General features: G+C 37.0%; 2 protein-coding genes across 7 annotated transcripts in view; one reads left to right on the top strand and one right to left on the bottom strand.

Moving 5' to 3' along the window:
- LOC121260989 (diacylglycerol kinase 4-like) overlaps nucleotides 1-22,838 on the bottom strand; it is a 37,201-nt gene extending 14,363 nt beyond the window's left edge. For 2 of the 6 annotated variants that reach the window (XR_005939813.1, XM_041163120.1), the window contains exons 1-10: nucleotides 22,223-22,838; nucleotides 21,154-21,276; nucleotides 20,857-20,994; nucleotides 20,689-20,774; nucleotides 19,539-19,626; nucleotides 18,321-18,396; nucleotides 17,584-17,666; nucleotides 16,478-16,548; nucleotides 15,388-15,465; nucleotides 15,069-15,156 (exon numbers count right to left, since the gene is read on the bottom strand). Coding sequence is in view for 5 of the 6 variants with exons in the window: in XM_041163120.1 (XP_041019054.1) it covers nucleotides 15,069-15,156; nucleotides 15,388-15,465; nucleotides 16,478-16,548; nucleotides 17,584-17,666; nucleotides 18,321-18,396; nucleotides 19,539-19,626; nucleotides 20,689-20,774; nucleotides 20,857-20,994; nucleotides 21,154-21,276; nucleotides 22,223-22,552 (1,161 nt within the window). In the remaining variant the exon portion in view is untranslated. Of the gene's footprint in view, nucleotides 1-11,350; nucleotides 11,540-12,135; nucleotides 12,645-13,255; nucleotides 13,373-15,068; nucleotides 15,157-15,387; nucleotides 15,466-16,477; nucleotides 16,549-17,583; nucleotides 17,667-18,320; nucleotides 18,397-19,538; nucleotides 19,627-20,688; nucleotides 20,775-20,856; nucleotides 20,995-21,153; nucleotides 21,277-22,222 lie in introns of those variants that run through there. The other 4 variants (XM_041163117.1, XM_041163118.1, XM_041163119.1 and 1 more) reach the window with 4 other exon arrangements.
- On the top strand, nucleotides 8,300-11,715 carry LOC121260773 (glutamate receptor 2.1-like). The gene is made up of 4 exons (XM_041162790.1): nucleotides 8,300-9,807; nucleotides 9,969-10,281; nucleotides 10,376-10,785; nucleotides 11,155-11,715. The coding sequence occupies exons 1-4, from the start codon at nucleotides 8,494-8,496 to the stop codon at nucleotides 11,713-11,715; spliced, it is 2,598 nt and encodes an 865-aa protein (XP_041018724.1). The 5' UTR covers nucleotides 8,300-8,493.
- Nucleotides 22,839-24,872: the final 2,034 nt, after the last annotated feature.

The raw sequence follows: 24,872 nt of genomic DNA, 5'->3' as shown, positions 1-24,872 counted from the left end.
AAGATAGGCTTCCTTATTATAGATCATCCTCAGTTATGATAGAGGAAAAAAAATACTGTGGTAACAACGAATCAAACAAAATGATCAGACTAAGATCAAATTCATAACGAACTACCACAAAACCAACCCAGCATGCTTGCTAAACTTACTTCCTACACTTCCTGACATATAAAAAAACCTCCCTTATCCAATCTAATAGTCCCTCTAATGAAATAAGGAAGAGCTGACAATGAAGACCAAGAACCCGTTTCTCCTTGAGCACCCCTTTTAGCTAGACCATCAGCTGCTCCATTGACTTCTCTATAAACATGAGCTACAGGAAAAATAAGACCAGCCAAACAGCGATGGATCTCGTCCCGATAGTCCTCCATATACCAAAGACCACACCGATGCATCTTCAACCAGTTAATAACAAGAAGAGAGTCCATCTCAATTTTAAGCCTCGGACAACCCAACCCATTAAGATGTCTAAGACCATGTAAAAGCCCCCATCAACTCTGCATAATTATTAGAATGATGACCAGTTGAAACAGCAAAGACACTCAAAATTTCACCTCTATCATTTCGGATTCCCACCCCCCTGAGCACCTAATGCACCCGGATTTCCAAGAGAACAACCATCTACATTGAGTTTCGCCCAGCCCTCTTTCGGATGGCACCATTGAACTGTTTTGACAGTTAACTCTCTTGCAAGAACAAATGGCAAATTCAAGCCACGTAAAATCACCTTATCATGTCGACTAAAAGAACTAACATCCTTCAATTTAATCGCAACTCATGATACCTAGAATTTAATAGAAGACCAAACCTGCTGAACTAATTCCTCTACACCCTCCATTCTCGCCTTGCACCTTCGGCCCCATATCCTCCATGTTATAATGGACGGCAAGATGCCTAGCAGCTGCCCAGATTTGGATGATTTCTGACCACGTTGATGCCAACTTTCAACCCTTTCTACCTAGTTTCTACCTTCCATACACGGCATGCCAATACTCTGATAAGCTATGCACCATATTTGCTCTGCAAACTCTCCATATGCAAAGACATGATCAAAATCTTCATAAGCACGAGCTCTACAACAATCAAAACGAGACACTAATGGAATACCAACCCATCTAATCCGATCATCCAGCAGTAAACACGCATGCATTGCCTTCCACATGGTTACTGAAATTTTTTTTGGAAAAGCCGCGTGCCGCACCCATTTCGACCATGGACAATTTAGACATTTTGTTAGTATACAATTCCAAGCATTACGAGTCGAAAATTTTCCATCTGAATTCGACAGCCATATAAGCAAATTAGTTCCAACTTTTATCCTTCCCAACTGCTCTATCATCTCCTTTGTTTTTTCATACCCCACAAGTTGAATGAATAGGTCCACATTCCATGACCTGCCAGACTAGCACTCCTCCAATTTCAGATTCGGCAATTCCATGACCTGTTGATTATCACAAAGAGGTGCATCACCAAACCATAGATCTTGCCAAAAAAAACACTTTACCATCTTGCACTTTCCACTTTGAATTTGCATGCACTTAAGGAAGCTGCTTCAAGATCATTTGCCAGAAGTTTGTACCTTTATGAGGATTGATCACAGTAATATGTTTATTCCCAACATATTTAGTGAGAAAAAATTTAGACCATAGAGAATAACCATTCAATATGTTCCAAGCCAATTTCATGTGTTATGAACTCTGCACTTCATGCAAATCATGCAACCCTAACTTCTGAGATCGGTTTACAGAGGTCTATCCAAGCACACCAGTTTTTCTTAGGTTTGCCATCTTTCACTCCCCTAAAAAAGGTGCTCATAAGCCTTGAAATTTTCTCCATAACAAACTTAGGTGTCTTCAAGATAGAAAGAGAATGGGCTATAATGCTTTGCATGACATGTTTTAATAACAATACCCAAGCCCCACTGGAAAAAAGTCTTGCCTGCCAACCTCAAGTCGCACCCGAATTTTATTAATCAAAGCTTCAAAATGAGAAGTCAACAACTTGCCAGAAACAATAAGCACCCCCAAGTAGATAAAAGGGAAAGACCCTTCCATGAAACCAGTGTTACGAAGCAATAAATGCCGTCGAGTTGTTGAGATATGTTTGGAAAAGAAAATGGAAGACTTTCTTTTATTCACCACTTAACCAAGCTAGCTTTCATATTCTTTTAGCACCTTCATAATAGAACTTATAGACCTCTTACCTCCATTTGAAAATAAAACCACATCATCCACATATAGCATGTGTGAAACAATCGGGGTACCTCTTGAATGATAAAACGGAACAATCTTATCCAACTCCACATGTTTCTTAATCATTCTAGTAAGTATTTCTTCCACTAGAATAAATAGATACGGTGAAATGGGATCCCCTTACCTCAATCATATTCCGCCTTCAAAGAAATCTTTAGGGATATCTATCAACAGGAATGGAATTAAGAGCATCAAAGACTTCCTACGTGCTTGGCGTTCGACTTAGCATCTCATTATCCTCCTGAGTCAGCACATCTTGCACCAAATCATGAATATTTGGTTCCACTAGCCTAACACTAGCTTCCAAGAAAGAAGTGAAATACCTTATGGCCCTATCATGAATCTGCTTAGGTGAAGAAAGAGTGGAACCATCATCTAGGCTCATTTCCTTTACTACTTTCTGGTTTCGACAACTAACTGCACGGAAGAATGCATTACTTCCTTCTCCTTTTTGTATCCAACCTTGCTTCGCTTGTTGTGCTAGGCGTTGCTCTTCCCTCTCCATCCACACAAAAAGTTCTATTTGAGAAGTATTTAAGTCCAATTCCACCTCCTTCGAGTACTAGACTTGAAGACTCTCCTCCAAGCTTTTAATACAAGCTTCTAGAATAGTAATATTAGTCTCGGTCCGGCCAAACACCTATTTATTCTATATTCTAAGAGCCCATTTTAAGCATTTAAGTTTCACTACAAGGTTATATAACCTTGAGCCCGACGTCGCAACATTCCTAGCTTGTGAAACACAATAAAAGAATGTCACATAGGGACACCCACATTTGCTGAAATTTGAAAGAAGGGTACCCATAAAGTTCCACCTCCCTTTCCAACATTATCTACATTGGAGAATGATCAGAAGATGTACGCAACAAGTATTTCAAGTGAGCCTCCGGAAATACATCAAGAGCTGCAATATTAAGAAAACACCGATCTAAACGTGCCCAACTTCTAGCACGGCTAGCATGCCCATTACACCAAGACAAAATCTGTCCACTTGCCTGCATATCAAACAAACCACAAGAATCCACCCAACTGTTAAAATCTTTTATAGCAACATTAGGTCTCGGCCTACCCCCTCGTCTCTCCAGATCAAACCGAATAATATTGAAATCACCAGTAACTATCCATGGGTAGTTTTGCATGTTTCCATCTAACAGAGAATTCCAAAGCCGCCAACGCTCAATATAAAAACATTTAGCATACACAAAAGTAACCATAAATTCCTTCAAGTTCTCCTTTATTCGAACAGTCACAAACTGATCACCCATAGCCTCAATTGTAACATCCGTGTCCTAGGACCAGAAAATCCATAACTTGCCACCTAAATTACCACTAGAACAACAATTCTCGAATCTCAATTTATCTTACCCAATGTTTTAAATACCGTACCTGTGACCGTTTCGGTCAAGACATTGAAACGAAATATTTCGATACCGATACATTTTCGAAATAGTCTATATATGATTAAATTATATATATAAATATATATAAATTATATTCTAAAATAATAGTCTTTATATGAATAAATTATATATAACTATATATTATAAATAGTCTTATCTGAATTGGGGGATCAGAAAATGAAATTGCAGTTTGAAGAAAAGAAAAAAAAAAAAAAAAAAGCAAAGGCCGAAATATTGGCCAGTACGGGCCAAAACGGCCGAAATTTTGATTGGTACAAAACTTTACCCTTCTTTATACCGGCTATGCCACAAAAATGGTACGGTATAAAATTCAAAACTTTGATCTTGCCACAACAAAATTCTAGACTGACATATCATAGGTTCAACAATAACAAGCACTCTCAGACTCAACTTATCAATCAACTTTTTTAGACGCCTACGCGAGGTACCAAGACCTCGAGTGTTCTAGAATAGAAAAGGAATCTTCATAGATTAAGCTTAATGGGCCTGCATATGACCTGAGATGATCCCCTTAACTTCAATCCTCTTTCATTCACTTTATTTTCTTGAGAAACCTTAGAATCAAACATTACAAACTTTCCTTTAGCTAAATGAACCAGTTTATCCACCGTTTCAAAGTCGGAACATACGAGAGGATCCAAAACCTCTCTATCATCAAATTCCACTCCCTCCTTTGCCAATAATACAACCATTGTACCTTGCTCCTATTCCTATTTGGCCAACACTGCAACATAATTTCTTTCTATCTCCTCATCTTGCAAACCAGTTGCAATGTTAGCGTTGTTGTTATCTTCCAAAATAAAAATTTCATCAGAACACCCCTTTAAACATTGATTTGAAGTACCATAATTTTTCATCCCCACAACAACCATCTCCCTTCCTTCCCCCACCAGCAACTCCATTCCCCCCGGTACCTCCACTCTTCGTGCAAGTTCCTCAACTGAAGAACTCGGAATAAGGCTTTTCTCTTCCTTATTATGGATAGTAACCCGTTCCTAATGCTCTATCTCTTTCTCTGGTAAATTCAAAATTTCCTTAGAAGCCTTCTCACCAACTCTGCTACTCATCCCTTCATGGACCTCGATTACAGGATGTTCCTCACTTTTTTCTCTTGAATAACGGGGTGATCAATTTCCTTCTCTTTCCGAACACATCTCTGCTCTGCTTTGCCCTTATCTTTCCTTTCATGTTGGTTCCCAGCCTCCTATTTTTTGCCTTCCCACTTGCAGTCTTAAGGTTATGCCCTTGTACACGACATCTCATACAATATGCTGGAAAAGTTTCAAAATTCTGTAACTTGGTAGAAATTCTGAGGAGTCCTTGGCGTATCAATCCAGAACACCTTCAATGGTTCCTTTGTGACATCCATCTCCACACAGACTCTTGCACCATCAGCACGTGTTGCACAGTGTGTAGCATTGTCCCTCTTAAGGAAACGACCAATTGATGCAATAATACTATGCAAGAAAGACTCATGATAAAAGTTCGTAGGCAAACCTGACAAATTGATCCAAACTGGGACACGCACTGGCTCTTGATCTTCTTGGAATTCTGTTGTCTAGTGAAAACTTCTATACTGGATCCCATCAATCTCGCAATGTTCTCTAGCAAATGCCTTGACAAAAATCTTCTCTAGACGTCAATTAAACAAACACGTTGCACGGCTTGCTCATCGCAGAAACAACAGGCTGTTTTAACAACCCCCCATAGTGATCGTATAAACGAACGGATGCAATCCAGCGAAGGCCTTTTACGTAAAAACTTCAAGACCAAAGAAAATTGGAAGGGCAAAGCAGAACAATCTATTTCATCCTTAGAAAACACCACACAAACCTCTCCCTCCATTATTTTATGATGCCGAAAAGGCACCGCAACCTCAGGAAGAGATTGCGTAGAATCAAGAACCATATCCGCAAAAGGTTCTTAGACGAGGGACGGCTGCCAAAATGGCCTGGGGACTATCGACAGCAGCCATGCAGAAACCCTAGTCACACTATTCTAGAGAGAGAGCCCTATTGCCACGTCAACATATAATTAAGATTCTTGAGTTGTCTCTATAGTAAATGGTAATTATCTATATATATATATAATATATATATAATATAATGCAAGAGATTCGATCCTAAATTATATAAATAAGTAGAAAAGTTGCTGGACAATGTACACGTACAGCTTGGGAATTAATGATTTGGTGGAGGCATTAATGGTCTACTCAACTCCGAAAAAAGCATATTTCAATACTGAAAAGCATTAATGGTCTTTCGTCTTGGTCGTCGTCGTTTTTCTTTTGTTTGGGCCATGCACGATCTAAATCAACGGTCAATTAATATTGGTGCAATGCAAACCGGCCCCACTGTTGAAATTTGCTGGAATTGGTCGGCATTGACAACGATTAATTGATATTAAAAAAGATCAAGACATGATAATTAGCAATCAGCGGTGTGCATTGACGTTTGTTCTTATTCAGCAACTTCTTACAGCTTCCACCCACTATATATGTTATTGAATTAAATAACATAGGTAATTAAGTTAAAGTATTACATGAAAATGAAGGCGGAGGTGTACTTAGAACGCATAAAGCAATAGAAAATGGAAAGAAAGTCACTACGTACGTGCATGAGGGGGTTGAAAAGGAAAAAGTAGAAGAGAATAAGAAGAAACTTGAGGTGAATTAAGGAAGAATATTAGAAAAGATTACACGTTATATAATATGGACCCTTTTTTTTCCAAGAAATTTGTATTTTTAGATTTTATAAAGTTTTAGGACAAAACTTTTAAGTTGAAAGATTAAATGTATGTTTAAAAGAATGGGGGCTAAAATCTGAATTTAATTTGGCATAAATATAAAAGTATACTTGAAACTTTATTTCAGATATTTCTCATATATCATGTATACCTTGGATTTGTGCATGGTTTCCTACATCCTATAAAATCCAGAAGCCTTATGGGATTCTAGGACTTTACGACGAAGGTAAGCTGTCATGCATGCAATACCTAACAGTGGCATGGCCAACTATTCCTTCAGATAAAGATCACCAAAGTCACGTTATTTCCATGTCCACTTACGAACCCCAAAATTCTGTGTTCGACGTCTTTATTGTACTTGCAAAATCTTTTAAGTACTGAGAACTAATCATGCAGGATCGACGAGGGTTGTCATGCCACAAGTTGGTTTTGTGTAATATTCAGTAGAATAAATCATGAAGTTAGAAAGTATGAATTGATCGAAACAAATACAGGAAGATCAAGGGTACCTTTTATAGCTGTGCATGGGTTGGAGACTTGAAGTAGTTCGCTTCAAAAAAGATAAAAATTAAGGGCTTTGTGTATTAATTTTGTAGGCCAAGCATCAGGATATATTGTTTTGAATTGAATCTCCATTCAAGCATGGGTGGGTGCTGTGTATTTATAGGCTTGTCTGGCCAACGTGGCCGTCTACAAAAACGCTGATTTCATGAATATGCCCTCAAATTTTTATAAAATACTGTCAGCAGGCGTCGTGCACTTTTATAAATATACAAAATTCTATATAAACCTCCCCATGCATGCAAAATACTCGGTTTTGATCATGATAACGCCAGTACTGCATCAAACTATTTCGTGTTGCATGGTCCTTTGAGCCTAGGTTGACAAATGGCAAGCCAGAAGCACCTCGCGGCCTCTTTCATCCTTTTCTTCCTGCTCAACTCTTGTGTCAAACAGTGCATCGCAGGGGTGATACCAGTGGGAGTAGTTCTTGATTTGAACTCCACGGTGGGACAGTTGGCAGAGAGCTATATATTCATGGCGTTTTCTGATTTTTATGCAGTGAATGCCCATTATCGAACCAGACTTGCTCTTTTCACCCGGGATTCTAGGGGCGATGTTGTTGGTGCTGCATGTGCAGGTAACAATAATATTCTCACATACTAACACACGTCCTGAAATCTCTGTTGCCATTGCAGGAACTTTATTTTGAGTTGGCCCCTGATCTTGAAGTGCTCCCGACCTCTGGTCTGGTTGCCCTTTTTTATTTTTATTTTTTTTAAAATCTGCCAGTGTTTGTCTAGGCGGCCTTCGACCTCCAGAAAAAAGGTAAGTACTTTAAGAGCTTAATCCCCCTTATACGGAGTCAGATGCCACTGCTGATTGTAGTGCTGTGTGGTCCTGTATCGATATCCTTACTTAAAGAAGTACTACAAACCACATGCTTCCAGGTTGTCGATTAAACCGAGCTTTCTATTGAAATAAGCATCGAAAGTGCTAGTTTTGTTGCATTTCTTCCATTCAAAAAGAAGATTTACAGGAATATATTTCATATTTTCATGTAAGATCTGATTTTATACATGATGCATGTTTTCATTTGCGGAGGAGTTGGCACATATATACAGTTCCTATGCGGATAAAATTGCCCTAGTCCTACATGAGTATGGTACCAATTAAGAGCTACAGGCGATACAAAAACAATAATGCATGGTACTTGGTCACCCAAATTTATTAAAAAAAAAAAAAAAAAAAAAAAAAAAAAAAAAAAAAAAAAAAAAAAAAAAAAAAAAAAAGAAGAAGAAGAAGAAGAAGAAGAGATCACAATAAAAATATTCAAGTACTTCCTAGCTATGTATATAACGTACATTAGGAGCAGCTAGCATGAACGCCTTTACTTTCATCGTCAATATTATTTCCTGCATTTTGGACAAATTTCATACATGCAGCAATCCTAAACAAACCAAGAAAGGGCATTATTGCAAGTATATATATAGGTCCTAATTAAGAGGAACTTCTTTCCCTGGGAATTAACACTCAGATTCTAACTTTTCAAATGGAATGCAGCTCTAGATTTGATGAAGAACGAAGAAGTACATGCCATCATAGGACCTCAAAGGTCATCACAAGCTAAGTTTGTCGTCGATATTGCTGAAAAGGCTAAAGTTCCCATCCTTTCCTTCTCAGCCACTAGTCCTTCTCTTCCCCCAAACCGAAGTCCATTTTTCATTCGGACAGCCCAAAATGATTCAGCTCAAGTGAAAGCGATAACGGCCTTAATTCAGGCTTATGGCTGGCAAGAAGTGATACCCATCTACGAAGACACGGATTATGGCAACGGCTTAATCCCATACGTGACAGATGCATTCCATGAAGTTGACGTCCGTGTGCCTTACAGAAGTGTCATTTCTCCATCCTCAGAAGATATCGATATCTTGGAGGAGCTTAAAAAATTAAAGGAAATACAAACGAGAATATTCCTCGTGCACATGACTGCTTCTCTTGGATCAAAGTTTTTTGTTGGTGTAAAGAATGCAGGAATGATGAGTGAAGGGTATGCATGGATAATCACAGAAGGGCTATCGGGTCTGTTTGATCCTCTGGATTTAGAAATCATGGACTCCATGCAAGGTGTTTTGGGAGTCAGGTCGTACGTATCCATGTCAAAAGATCTTGAAGATTTTGAAAGAAGACGGACAAGCAATTTCACCTCGGGAAAACCAACATATAAGATTATTCCTGGATTAAACCTGTTCGGATTATGGGCATATGATACTGTTTGGGCATTGGCAATGGCGGTGGAGAAGGCTGGCATAGAGCGTTCTAGTTTCTTGAAGCAAAATAATGCTAGCAAATGTAAAGTTGATCTTGCAGCTCTTGGAATTTCTGAAATGGGTCCAAGGCTTCTGAACGCAATTCTAACCACTAGATTTCAAGGACTAAGCGGAGATTTTCATCTGGTCAAGGGACAATTAGAAGCATCAGCCTTTGAAATATTCAATATTATAGGGAAAACAGAGAGGATTATTGGATATTGGACTCCAAAGAAAGGACTTTCACGAGAACTAGATGACACTCATCACGGTGAAGTAGCATACTCCATATCAAAGGACAAACTCAAGCAACCAATCTGGCCAGGAGACACAACAGATCAGCCAAAAAAGTTGAGGATCGGGGTTCCAATAAGAGGTGGTTTCAATCCATTTGTAAGAGTGGAATGGCATCCTCATACCGGTAAGCCGAAGATATCAGGGTTTTCAATTGAATTGTTTCTTGCTGTGATGGATCTGTTACCCTTTTTCCTTGGACATGAGTTTGTGCCGTACGTGAATGGAAATGGGCAGACTAGTGCTGGGACTTACGATGAGCTTCTTTACCAACTCAAACTCAAGGTGACCATTATGTAGTTAGCTTTCATACATTAGTTACATGGTTATTTGATGTGTAATTTCGTGTGTGTATATATATATATATATATATATATATATATATATATATATATATATATATATATGTAATGATAATGATTTGTTCTCTCTCAAAAATGTTGCAGAAGTTCGATGCCGTGGTTGGAGACGTAACAATTGTGGCTAATCGCTCGTTATATGTGGATTTTACTTTACCATACTCAGAATCAGGCGTGTCAATGGCGGTTTTGATGAAAAATAATGAGAATGAAAATATATGGATTTTTCTAAAGCCACTAAGCTGGGATCTTTGGTTAATCATCGTGGCTATCTCCATTTTCACGGGTTTGGTGATATGGGTTCTTGAACACCGTGTAAACCCTGAGTTTAGTGGTTCCCCGAAAAAAATTATTTGCCTGATTTTCTGGTTCTCCTTCTCCACGCTCATCTACGGTCACAGTAAATTCTCTTTTTCCACTACAAACATTCTTTTCGAAAGAAATTATACATTTTCCAAGCAAGTCTAAACATTTTTGTATGCTGTTGTACGTAGGGGAGAGAATGATGAACAGCTGGTCAAGATTGGTGCTTATCATATGGCTTTTTGTGGTGCTCATACTAACACAGATTTACACAGCAAGCTTGGCTTCAATGTTGACAGTACAACAACTGAAGCCTGCATTTGTGGACGTAACAGAGATCAAAAGGAATGGTTACTTTGTAGGGTATCATAAAGATTCCTTCGTCCGAGGGCTTCTCGTAAAACAGTTAAATATTGACGAGTCCAAGTTGAAGCCTTATTCAACCCCAGAGCAATATCATGAAGCACTGTCAAGTGGAAGCCAAAATGGTGGGGTTGCTGCTATCTTTGATGAGATCCCCCATATTAAGATCTTCCTTGCCAAGTATGGCTCCAAGTATACCATGGCTGGACCAGTCTACAAAACTGACGGATTTGGCTTTGTGAGTCGCTCTCTTCTCTTCATCACCTCCATTCATTCTAAATTTTATCATCCCCAACTGACGTAACGTATACATTTTAAGTAGCTATCTATATAAGTAAGAGAAATTATATGCATCAGCCACTATTCACTCCAACACTCCACACCTATAACTTTTTCATAAGGTGTGAGATGTTTTTCATATGCGATGTAGAAGTGTTTTTTATAGGGCGTAGGATATGAATAGCTGCTGATGGAAAAAAAAATTCATATAAGTAATTAATATATGAAATCGCTTTAGATATTGTGTTGTGTATGAGTGGTGGATGATAAGATTTAAAATGAATAGTAACATTCCTTTGAATGAATGCCTATGTATTTCTTGCTTCAGGCCTTCCCACTTGGATCCCCCCTAGTCTCTTACATGTCAAGAGCAATCTTGACCGTCACTGAAGATAAAGAAAAAATGAAGGGAATTAGGCGCAAGTACTTGGCACCTCAAAAACCATGCAAAGATCTAGGTCTTGAAATCATCCCTTCAGGCTCCCATAGTCTTGGTGTGTACAGCTTTGGGGGCTTGTTCATCATAACAGGAGTAGCTTCCATGTTTTCCCTCTTGATCCATGTGTTCAGGTGCCTTCGTTTACACTGGCCAGCTTCAAACAATATCCCTTCGGAAGGATCCTTTTGGCTGAGATTTGTTAAACTGGTAAAGCATTTCGAACTGGAATATCAATGTTCACCTCCTTTGAGTATAAATGGATCCACACCAAATCCTGCAATGAGTCCTGAAGGTTTGGGAGCTTCACATCGCATAGATGATATGCACAACCATTCAAGGACATTTAATGAAACAGCAGACAATGTTTCTGCAGCCGAGGCTGATGATGATGAAATCTTTCCTTTAGGGCATGGTGATACATCTGTGGATGTTCCTAATAACTTATTATGAACATAAAGTATTACTATCTTTGTGAGTAGTACTTTAAATAAACCATGTCCTTAGGGCTGCCTTTGCTCTTAATATTAGTGTATCCACACACGCATGTACGCACGAACACATGGATTCATAGAGTTGCCCAGTCCCTCAAAAGAATGTCAAACTAAGTAGCATAAATAATGACAAATGTTCAATACCCCAGCCCCTCATTTTGCTTAGCCTTGATTTCAAGTTCCAACTTCAAACTTCTCGCTCCACTGGAAACCATGAGTTGCATTCACAAGGAAACACCAAAAATTATAGGGTAAAACTACTCCCTTACATTTAATTTTGAAATCAAACCCAAATTCTCTTCTTGGTGAACAATACTAACTTCTCAATAAACTAACAAGAGAAATAGAAGACAACAAAAAGTAGGGGGCCATACAACTGTTGCGAGTACAAACAGTGTGCCTATTTATTTTCAATTAGTCAGCATATACCCTATAAAGATTCTTCTAAATTGTAAATAAATTACTAAACCAGGACAATGCACGAACAACAATTTTAGCCCACCTTAAACCAGGTACCCAGTCCCTCTCTCAATTGCGTGTAAGCTAGTCTTCACAACTAGAAAGAAAAAGGAATGAATAGGATTTTGACTAACAATGGAATTGATACAACAACTCACAAGCAATTACACTGTAACTGCAGCGCCTAAATGAAAATTACAAGCCTTCAGGTAACATAACTACTTTACAAGAATCTGAGCATACCTAAATGGGAGGTAAGCCATGATATAGTCACCCTCCACCAATCATAAGTGATTGAAAAGGGACCCTCTTAATTTCCACAAACGTTGAATAGTCCTTGCTCAATGGTTGTTCCCACGGCTCCCCATCCATCTGCATATATGCATCTTTCCACTCTCCACCTCTAACTTCCAATCGAATAGCTGCAGCCTAATACCAGATGAAACTTCTTAAGTGCCAATATTGGACTAACAGAGCTCAATCATCATCCTTTATCACAATGGCAAAAGCAAGAATAATTTTATCACAGTATTTATCATTTCCATTTAGCACTAACCTCCAATTTGGACTAAGCAATTAGGATTTTACTTTGCCAATCCAAGTATTTAACGATATGAAACATAAGGCCAGGCATGCAGTCAAGACTCAAACTCTAACCTTGAGTTTCACATATAGGGAAGATATCACTTAATAATACATAGCGTTTTGCTGTCATAATAATTAAGGAGAACTCAACTATAAAATATGATACTAGGTCAGCAAAATCTGAAAGCACCCTGATAATTAAGGAGAAAAGGTGAAGAAATACAAAATTGGGAGAGCTGCCATGACATGGCAGCTCCACCCCAACTATTTACAGAAAATGTCAAGGTACATATCCCATGAATCATATTGTTCAAATTATTGTGTCATTGCCACATGCCAATGCTGTAAACACCCTGACCGGTGCTGGATTCACAAACTAACAATAGCATTTGATAGTCAGACCTTGACATAATAGCATAAACCATAATAAAAGAAAACTGAAGTAGAAGCAGTACCTGGGCAATGTGTTTGGCAGAGATGAGTTCAACCATGACAAATGATGCATGCCATCCTTGCTTTAGACCAAATATTTCAAGTAGACCATCATCTGCGTGGGCCTCAACAAAGCCTCTCTAAAAGTAAGCCAAAAACAAGATCTAGGTAAGCATTGACTCTAGGAAGCATCACACACTGACTAACATGCTTTCACCATGGAATTGTCGCTATGGCATTTGACAATAGACATCCTTGCAAATACATAGTAACAAAGACCAAGCTACAGAGAGAGAAAAGAAAAAGTTTTTGATGTAATAAAATTTCATTAAAAAGGCGTAAAAGATTCAAAACCTAAGAGTGGCCTCGTTTGTTTTCACAACTCCTCTGAACTCATCTCATCTAATCATTACAACTTTCTCAAATTTCCACACAAAATAAAATAAACAATTCAACTTTTTCAAATCCCAAAACAAAAATAATATTAAAAATATATATTTTAACAATATTTTATTCAACTTTTAACTTTAATCTCAACTCATCTCATCTCATCTACGAAAACAAACGAGGCTAATGTACCCAAGAGACACACCAATCTAGAAAGGGAAAAAGATGCAAGAAAATAATGTAAACTAAGCCCATTAAAGTCTACAGAAGCTGTCCAAAGGAGAAAACTAAAAAAAAAAAAAAAAAACTAGAATTCCTCCGTCGTCTGTTCACCATTCTCAAAAGTTATATGGTTTCTTTCCCTCCAAATACACTAGATGAGGCCAGTAGGAACCATTTTTCACACTGCTGCAATTTGTGGGCTGCTACCTACCCCTCCCCAAGAGTTCAAGACTATTATTGTGGGCATGATCAAGCCAAACCAACCTAACTAAAAAAGTCACTCCACAAAGCAGCCAACTTCCAATAGAATAAAAGATAATCCATGGGCTCCCCACTCCTCTTACACATGCAACACTGCGCAACCATGACAGTCTTTTCCTCTGATTGTTCATGGTGAGAATTTTTCCTAGAGATCCTATCCAAACAGAGAACACAGCTTTCAGAGGGACCATAGTCCACCAAATTTTCTTCCAAGGAAAGGGGTTGTTACCATGAGGAATAAATACATTACAAAAAGAATGGCACTGACCATCCCCTTTTGAAAAGGGCTTAAAGAATCTTGTCTTCACCTCTGTCTCAAACTAGTGGAATACAACACATCAAAGAATGCAGTAAATGCATCAACATCCCAATCACAAGCTGCTCTCATAAAGCATATATTTCACTAAGAGAGATTATTGCATATCTCCAAAAGATTTGATGGAGGAGATGAGGTTTATCCTGCTCTTATTCCACGGTGGAGGAGATTACTATATACATTTCACAAAGAAGATTACTATACATATCTGAAGAGTTATTTTACTCAACAGCCCTACACCACACACCTGCTGAGGAAAAAAAATAAAAGCAGGTGTGTGGTGTAGGGCTGCTAAGTAGAATTTTTCATATCTAAAACATTCATTTCACTAAGAGAGAATACCAAGCTCTTCTGCCGCTGTATACTCTGTCATCCTATGGACATTTTGTGATGTAAGAAGTCTTTGGATCCACTCAATAAGCAACCACTATCACAAATCACTCAAACTGACTAAAATGAACAGTTACAATACTTAAACACCCTTTCAATCACTACGAAATGCAAAAAAAATACACAAATGCACAAGTAAACTACCCTAAGTCATGATAACAGAGGGAAAATACAACATGCATCTCAGTGCATTGATTTATTGTAGCCTACAAAAGTGCAGAAAAGTAGCGCATGTCATCTCAAGCACAAATATATGATACCTTTTCCAAATACTCTGGCTTCAAATTACCCCATGGATTTCTTCCGCTTCCATAGTTATGAAGATTTAAAGCAACAATTGCCCTTACACTGGAAGGGGAAAAATAACATTTTCAGGAGAAATAAAGCAACACAATAAACTAAAAGGCAATGGCATCCTACCCCCACTAAAAGCCTAGTATCAAGCAAAATTCAACAATCTAACTTCTAGAAAAAAGAAAGAGGACCAGCAAGAATAAGAGTTATATACATGTACTCCCAATTAGATGATGGCACTTGAATAGTATAAGCCAAGCAAAAGTTATAGCACCAGTTCTTTACCTTGAGGGAACTGGAATCTGCTCCCATTCTGAGCAATTGACCTTTTTGACATGCATCCTTAAAATATTCCTCAAGCCTCTACAATGAGAAAAAGGTTTTAAAATACTATTTTTTTATGAATACATATTACTGTAGGAATGGAAATTGTTAAGGCAAAACATCTGCTAACAGAACCTTACTGTGAACAATTTAGAGCAAACGTTTTATGCCACAAAGAGGCAACAAGAGAAATTAATCTCTTGCTGCAATCAAGCCAAATTGGCCTGCCCCCAAAAAATCCCCATACCAAGATCTATACTCATTTAGACAAACAATACAAATGCCACTAAAGAGCCTAACCTCTCTACCAAGCGAAGGGCTCTAGCTAAATAATTAAAGCAGAAGAATACCCCCAGGATTTTGAGGGATTTAATAAAATTCCAATCCAGTGCTCGAGAAAAAGGCCAAATAACTCAAATTTTGTGGCTCCAAAATTTACAGACGTGCAAGTTTCCACAAATTGCACACATCTCACAAAAAAGGCATCTTCAAATATTCATTTCATGCTGTGCACATGGACCCAAAGAACGCAGAAAATCATTATCATCTGGCAGGTCATTATTATGGATCAATTCAAATATACATCACAAATGATGATGGTTTCAACGTAAGAAAAATAAACCATCTTTTTTTTTATTGGCACCGGGTGTCTGAGAACAAAGTCCCGACTAATCCCAGGGGTGCACAGGCCCTCGGCAAGGAGAAGAAAAACAAACCATCTTCTGGAGAATTAGAAATACCACCTTATGTTTTGTTAGTATTACAGAAAGATCAACGTCTCAGCCAACAAAAGAGGAGGGAGAGAGAGAGAGAGAGAGAGAGAGAGAGAGAGCAAAATGCCATAGCATCAGAACTAAAGGAACTTTTAGAACGAGCACATCAATGTAATGTACACAATCAAATTGAAATGGAGTCCTGCTGGGAAGAATTAATATTTTGTTCACCTCCAGACAAAGTAGCAAGCATAGAGAGCTACCAAAATAAATGCAAACGATATCACTTTAAAAAAAAATGTAAACAATGTCAACTGGGACTCTGGGAGATATCTGACCTTAAACTTGGATCGCTCGAGCAAGGTGTGAAGAACCATCCTTGAGTGCAACTGTAAGTAGAGTAGATCAGCTGCAATAACAGAGTGAGCAATTGCAATCTTGTGTTAGTATGACCTAAATAATTGATACCATCAGAATGTTGGTAATATATGTAATTATTCTTTCAAAGAATAATTTCATCTGAACAACAATTATAATAAAGGGAATAAAATAAGTTTACGGTTTTCTATATAAATTCATACATAATATTCAAAACTTCAAGTTTCTGAATATGTAACTAATCTTTAAAAATACAAGTTTTACATTTCTGAATTATCAACAAAACAAAGAAGAACAGAACAAAGAATCAAGCTTCAACAGAGCAATCAAAAGCACTGATATCTAATTGCAAGCTTCAACTAGTCTATCTATCAACTGGCCTGTTCTGTTTTCTAGTGCCTCTCATAAATTTTCTTCCACCTGAAGAGGTCCTGTATGTTTGGAAGTTTACAGAGGGAGGAGTTCCTTCAAGTTTGAAAACATGTGGCCTAGGAAAGAGAGTTTTCCTGAGGAAGTTGAAGACTTGTGGAGTGATTACAATCTCAATGGTTGAGTCATATTTGTTAGAAATCATTTGATTCAGCTTAGCCTAATTCAAACAAGCTTCAAACTCTTAGGACAACATATCAACGAATAAGTTATATTTCCTTGTGTTCTGATGCAGTGTGCAGGGAAAAAACCTGAAATATGGAAGGAAAACAAAACTACTTGCATAGCAATTAAGGTGAATCACTGTTTCATGTGCAAAGATTCTGGCAGTAGCGAATTCAAGTTGGAACCAATATTATTCATCACCCAACATGGTTTGAAGGAACACAGAAATGTTAAAAGACTGTAAGAACTATAAAGTGCTTCCCCAACCCCCTCCTATTTATATCTCATTAGGGTTCTACATAAGACATACAAATAACTCCCATAAGGCAAATAGCAGATACAAGAAACAAACCTCCACATACCAAAGAAAGATGGCCCAGATCAATTATCAAACTCTAATGTTGATGATATAATATCTCAAACCATAAACGAAACTCAAAGATAAAGCATTCAAGAAGAGATTCAACTTGACCTTGTTTGCAATTGGACCTTGTGCAAGGTAAGGTTTTTCATTGCGTAAATGGTGGAAGCCATAAGCAACTTTGGCATCCATTCCTGCATGACAAAATATAAATTCACAAAAATGATCAAAAGTTCCGTTTAAGAAATAATCTCAAAAGGCTACTATTGAGACCGAAGGCTTACAAACAAAATAACAAACTTTTCGCAACTTACAAACAAATTCTTTTCACTCTTGCAGTTTTGTGTGTGTGTGTGTGCATGTTGAGCACAGGGCAGTCTCATTTGAGTGAACATGTTTGGCACCCTAAATAGTAACAACGAGGCCTAAATCTATTTTTGAATAGCAAAAGGGGTTTCATAACAAAGTCTGCAGCAGATGCACTGATTCAACATTCTTAATTAAACAGGGTGGTTCCTAGTTTAGTTCCTTGGTGAAAAACCAAAAGAAAGCAAGATGGATATACAGATGACATAAGCACCAGTAAGGAATTATTGGGCATGTCAGAGCTTCCTTTAGGTTGACCATGTTAATAAATTTTCGGCTAGTTGCTCCACTGTTTAAGATTTCAACTCCATCCATGCCAATAAGCTGAGACATAGGCACGTGTTTTCATGTTACTATCTCCAACCTAGTCTTCGGGGCTAAGTCCCCTTTAGAAAGGAAAAAAAAAAAAAAAACAAGCTCAAGCCTAGTCGAACTCTGTGAGTGGAACAAATTATTAAATTCAACGAGTCCAGTCAACATACCAATGCTAAAGTAATTATAAAGCACTCCCTCATAGCAAGTGACTTTCTCAGGCAACTCCCCCTCAACTTCCAAGCCCTGCATCACAAGAAAGTTTCCATCCTTAGAAACAAAAAGTCTCTCCTTGACTCAAGTTTTTTACTCAAAACTTTGATTCTTCAATGTTTCATATTTATACATACCAGACACAATATCAACTACAGACCAAAACCACATAGATTTGAATGGCTTTAAATAAAATTTCACAATCTAGCATTCTAATACTGCCATTGAAGAGGGCCTCCTTTACAGATAAGTAGATTATAATTAATAGGTTTTAGAAATAAGCACGCTAAAATTTAGGGGAAACTACACTTTCACTCCAAACTATCAAATTTTGGTAATTTGTCCTGCAAACTACATGACCATCATATTGATGAAAAATAGAACACGTGGCACATTTTAATGGTCAAAATCTTAACCGAGGTCGCAAAGTGCCAAAATTTGGTAGTTTATGGTGCAGATTGAAAATACAGTAGAAGTTCATGGGTATAAATACAATTTTCCCTATAATTTATTTTAATGAAAAACTGAAATTAATGTCAAATTATTGGCACATTAAGCCAATAAAGAAATTTCCAGAAAGCTATTAGCCACAACTAGTATTTCCCTCGCTAACATAATTTCTATAGTACCAATGAATAAGAAAGATACACTTAATGTCTAACTCACATCTACCATGTGTGTTGCACAGTCCAGCAACTCACTGGTGAGTATTTACTGTTAGGACCCAAGAAAACCACAACCTATATTCAAGCTTATACTCCAAAAGAACTAGTCAAGATTACAATTGGAGCTCCTTGGAATCATTATAAAAATCAGTTTCACCTAATGACGAATCAATATCAAATTTCACACTCCATGTACCTTTACCATAACTAGTTCTTCAAGGCAAGATTCTCAGTTTTAATATAGCAATTAGGAAAAAAAAGCACTAATATATCATAGGTGATCATACATGTGATATCATCGAAATAATGGACTTAACTTGTATAAAGCAGAATCTTTTCAGAGCAAGGAACAACTCAATATGTAACTCCACATTATATGCTTTAGTAGCTGATATATCTCAATGTAAATGCCAAAAGAAACTAAACAGAACAAGTACTGATGGGATTTTGGTTTCACAGGGTAAAATATAGCAACAAGTCAGTAGAATGTGAACTAACTAAATCAACAACCTCATCAAGCGCACACTCTTCTGTAATCTTCAGCGAGTGGGGTGGATCAACAACTTCGCCAACTGGCATTGACAGCAGAACATGCCAACTGCACCATTGAAAACAGTTTTTACGTAACTCCTAGCCACATCAATAAGCCCTCGTAGGAAGTACTTTGACCAAAAACAGAGGTAACCACAACAAAGGGACCCTAAGCTAAACTAGATGACCATAAGAGAAACAAATTATATCATTTGTATTAGCAAGAAGAATTGATTAAGACATAATATTTTATAAAAAAAATAACCAATAAAAAAAGATTTGACAAAATAGAAGAGCTATCATTCTTGGTTTTCACAATAATTATACTTCACTTATAGACCACAAAATCTACAATTATGTTTTATATATCTTCGTCATCTTGCTTGTCACTTGTTATTCACATAACTAGTAAACGGTCTACGCAGCAACAAACATGAATGTTTAATAAAACGAATTCAGACCCACCACCTAATATTTATATATTTTTTAAGATTACATGAAAGTTGAAAAATCAGGATGAATTGTTACTTCTTTCTTATATGTTTTGTGAATAAACACGTGATCAAATATGTCATCTATCTAAATTTCACAATGAAATAATGATAACTTCAATCAAATTCTATTGACTAAGTAAATTTTTAAAGCGTTATTTTTTTATGGTTTAAACTTTTAAAATGTTATAAATATCAGATCCATGAAACTCTTTAATCAGATTGATTTTTCAATTCAACTCAATTGATAATGGGACCTATCCAGTTCTTTTAAAGTCAAAGAGCATTCCAGCTTCACCCAATGAGCTCACCAGACTACAATGCATATGCATTAAGGATTATGAGCTTCAAAACTAAGCCACAGCATATTATCCTTGAGCCCTATTTTCCAAGGCACTAACCTCATTTCTCCTAAAACAATTTTTTTTCTGTTTATAAATAATGTGGAATTTTAATAGAAAGAGGTGGAACCTCATCTAAGCATGAAGAATATAAAACATGCCCCCAAGGAATGATAATCTAAGGCATACAACTTGATGGCCATTACCACCCCTACAATTAGAAAAAATAATCAGCATTGTCACACCAGAAATATTCAGAATATAGCACTAACCCTTACGGAATAAGAGAAAGCGCACCTATCCAAACGGCATACAGGACCTGCAATAGCCTTGTGGAGAGATCTTTTGACGGCTGATTTCCATACAAAAGGAAAGGAACCACCCTGAATAAAGCATTCAAACCCACAGTTCAGCATGCAAGACATCACCTGGAAACTCAAATACTCACGGTGCGAGAAATCTTACCCAACCAAAACTCCTAGACAGATCATTCCCAGTACCAAGTGGAATGATTCCTACAGGGGGAAATGGCTCCCTACCCTGTTTAATAAGTTCTCCAAGACTTCCCAGCACCCAACCAACTGTACCATCACCTCCAGCGACCTGCTCAAGAAGCTCAATATCTTACATTTCACATAAATATATTTCAGTATTTCGGACAATGACTAAGTGCCACTATAATTGTCCATAGAGGTTCAGGAAATTCAGCTGAGAGCTATATAATGTAGACCAATATGTGCAAATGTGCTCCAGTGAACATACCATAACCCTCATCTTTTCACGAGTCTCTTTGGCACAAGAATCACCAAGATCAGCCAGCATCTCTAGGCATTTTAAACCATATCGTACAAACTCATGAGGCTTCACATCAGCCAGGACAAAAACCTGCATTACAAAGTATTCCCAGTTCAAAATACCAAATTAAAAAAGAAACATGAATATATTTTTTTTTATAAGTAAAAAGAAACATAAATATATTATAAATAACAACTAGAAGGGTCCCCCCCCCCCCCCAAAAAAAAAAAAAAAAACAAAAAAAGAACAAACCTTAAAGCAAATAAATTCTTCCCACCCTACATTTAAGTTTCACAATTATAAGCTTGCTGCTGCATATTATTAAAGTCTAATAAAGGCCATCAACCTTGTAAACTGTAGATAAAAGTAACAATTCCTAAACTCGAAAGGTAAATCCTGAGTTTGTTGGATTTCGAAACCCGGTAGTTCTTTTTTGTTATGTATATGTAAGTAATTTCATAACCCGATAGTCAGAGGCCATGTTGGCGTGGTTGGAAGAAACCTTTTCCTACTCTCCGCCGTCTACAACATTCCAACTTTCACAAGTTTGTTTCCAGCTTCCATGTCCTCTCAAGATAGCCACAGAGTTGGAAGCGTAATGCGTCTGACATGGTACGTAACACTGTTACTTCCACGGGCAAATCTTGAATGGGATTTCATGCAAGGACCAAAGAGCTTGTATTTCTCACTCTGACATATGTAATGGTCATGAGCCAATAACTCCTCCAGGGAAACCTCAATCGCACACATCGATCCCACAAAACTAAGCACATTGCAGAGTACCACCGCTCTAGCCCCGTGCTTTTTTATCATACGCCCCAGTATGTAATACTTTCATTAACATATAAACAGTTCAACTAAATCGCCAAATGAAGGGAAAAAAAAAAAAAAAAAAAGTCATATAATTCGTGCAAAAAAAAACATTATAGCGCTCACACATACACACATATACATAAATAATGATATGTTGATATGCATGAAGGAAGTCTTGGTTAGAATTTCTTCGGTAAGAGAAAAAAAGGAAATTGGCGGGGACCTGTTCTTCGGAAATCAACTGCTGAAGCCTCTCCTTGAGCACGGGGCCGTGGCGCCCACCGCTATGGGGGTTGATGAAGACGACCATCGGCGCTTCGGGAGGCTCTACGTTCTCCTCGCCTCGATTATGAAAATGGCTCTCGCCGGCGGTGGGGTCCTTTAACCGGATGGAGTCGCGCACGGCGAACCGGAGGTACTGCGGCATCAGGAGCCTCCTACGGAGCTCCTCCTTGTCAATCCGGACCCCCGACAGACCGCACCCCTTAAACGAATCTACTATAGACGCCCTCGCGGCGATCCGCGTCGTTTCTCCCGTTGACGGAGACTCCATATCTCTGTCTCTCTCGCGACACAGAAAAAACAGCAGAAATTCAAATCTCTCGCGCCTGAGTATATGTGTATCAAAACATGCATGAACTACTTCTCTTTATCACTGTGAACAGTTTTACAGAGAGGGAGAGTGGTGGGTGGAACCGGCCCCGGCCTCGGAATATTGGAACCGGTAGAGGCGGAGGCAGAAATATAGGCAGGAGAGCGTTACAGTAAGCAGTTTTTTTTAAAAAAAGTCCGCCGGTGTGAGTACATCCATCATAGAGAGTTTGCCCTTCTGGTTTCCCGTTATTTACTAAAGGGCCATACTATTAAATGCCAGCTGAGTTCTAACCAACCCCTCTAAATTCAAAGGTATTTAAATGGGATGGCTCGTGGCTGAGCTGTGGACGTAAAAGAAGAATCGACACGCAAAGCATTTATTGTTTATAAATTTATAAAGAATAATTTTACATAGAATCATGCGTAAACGTTACTTAATTATTTTAAAAAATATTGAAATTTATTATTAAAAATTTAATTTTTATATAAATTTTATATATATATATATATATATTTTAAATGATTATATAATTTATTTTTACAAATATCTTTTCTCATTTATAATATTCTATTTATTTATAAATTTATAATCATTATGTTAAACCAAACAAAATATGTGAGACCGTTCTACGATAATTGAGCATAAATTTATAAATTAATATAATTTAAAAAATAATTTACAATTTATTATATAATAACATGTTACATCAATTTATCGTTCTTTTTTCTATTTTCTTTTTATATACTAAATATTATTCTTTTTTACTTTTAATTTGATATTCTCGTATCTAGCTCAACAAACATGGCTGTTGATATCTTCTTCATTTTTTTTTTTTTATCCGATCCAAAGGCTTAAATTAGTATGTTTAAAGTTGGTCGCTTAACTATCTTATGTTGGCTTGGTTTACTATCGTCAAAGTTTGTGTTACGAAAAATATACTTGATTGAAATTAGGGAAGCGTGCAATGAACTCTTTGTTTTAAATGATAATAATGTCATTACTTATCACATATTTTAAGCGATTTTGTAAATTAGTCACTGGACCTAAAACACAACATATTAAACAAACCTGACTAGTTATATTACATTTTTGCTATGTTAAAATGAATTATTGTAATTTCATGAAGTTTATGTTGGCAATTTGATAGGAAACAAATTGAGAAAGAAGTTATGGGCTATAAATTGGTTGAACAGAGGGCAGTTGAAAACATGAAGACCGAGGTCTCAACATCATAATTAAACTATAAGCATACCATGATACTTTGATATTTTTTCTTTATTTTCTAATGTATACGGCTGATTATCTTTAAGATATATGTTTTTTATTTAAGATTCTATTTAGATACAGAAACGATTTTATCTTATCATTATAATTTTTTTAAATTTTTATATAAAATATAATAAATAATTTAATTTATTTAAATTATAAAATAAAAATAATATTTTATTTAATTTTCAATTTTATTTAAAATATTTTTATATCCATTGAACAGATATCTTACCATGCATTGATGTTTATATTGCTTTTCAGAAGCGAATCTTTTGTATAGGATACTGGTCCAAGCTGGCACAGTGGCACCCGCGTAAATTTTGGCCATAAAAACGAACAATTACGGGAAAAAAGATAATGAGATTACAGGCAAATAGCGAATAAATCGTGGTCCACGCGGTTGATACTGTTTCCGCCCATCAACAATTTAGTCCAGTCCAATACTGTCGTCTAAAATGTTCAAAGTTCAAAAAACATGTTTTCCTGTCTACTTTTCTTCTTGTTTCGATCTCGAGCACTTGACCCGGCTCGTTAAAGTACGGTCTGAATTTTAAGATTTAACAAATGAGAAATAAACACGCGAAATAAAGTTTTTAATATTGTATGATTAATTGTATACAGATTTTTAAATAATATTACATAAATAATAAATAATATAAAAATCACTTTATTTATCAATCTCCCGCTTCCTTAAAACTCAAGCAATCCAAGGTTGTTGTGAAGTCATCTTTACGTGTTTTGTTTTGGTGGTGTGGAAACAAGTTGCATAAAAGCCGTCCATGGAATTATGCTTTGCCTCAGTTCCAATGTCACAAAATCCCAAACTTACATTGGGGGCACTTGCATTCTATGCCCCTCCAGCAAGCTAAACAAATTGAGATTGGGACTTTTTTGTAAAGTAATATTATATATAATCGTGGAGTACGTAAGCGTCGTATAGTCGTTTTAAAAAAATGTGAAATCCATTATTAAAAACTAAATTTATTTTCATGTGAGTCTCGTATTTATT

The sequence above is a fragment of the Juglans microcarpa x Juglans regia genome, chromosome 4D, assembly GCF_004785595.1.
Source record: "Juglans microcarpa x Juglans regia isolate MS1-56 chromosome 4D, Jm3101_v1.0, whole genome shotgun sequence".
NCBI lineage: Eukaryota > Viridiplantae > Streptophyta > Magnoliopsida > Fagales > Juglandaceae > Juglans > Juglans microcarpa x Juglans regia.
The sequence above is the reverse complement of the archived record's forward strand: the minus strand, read 5'-3'. Positions and strand labels throughout refer to the sequence as shown.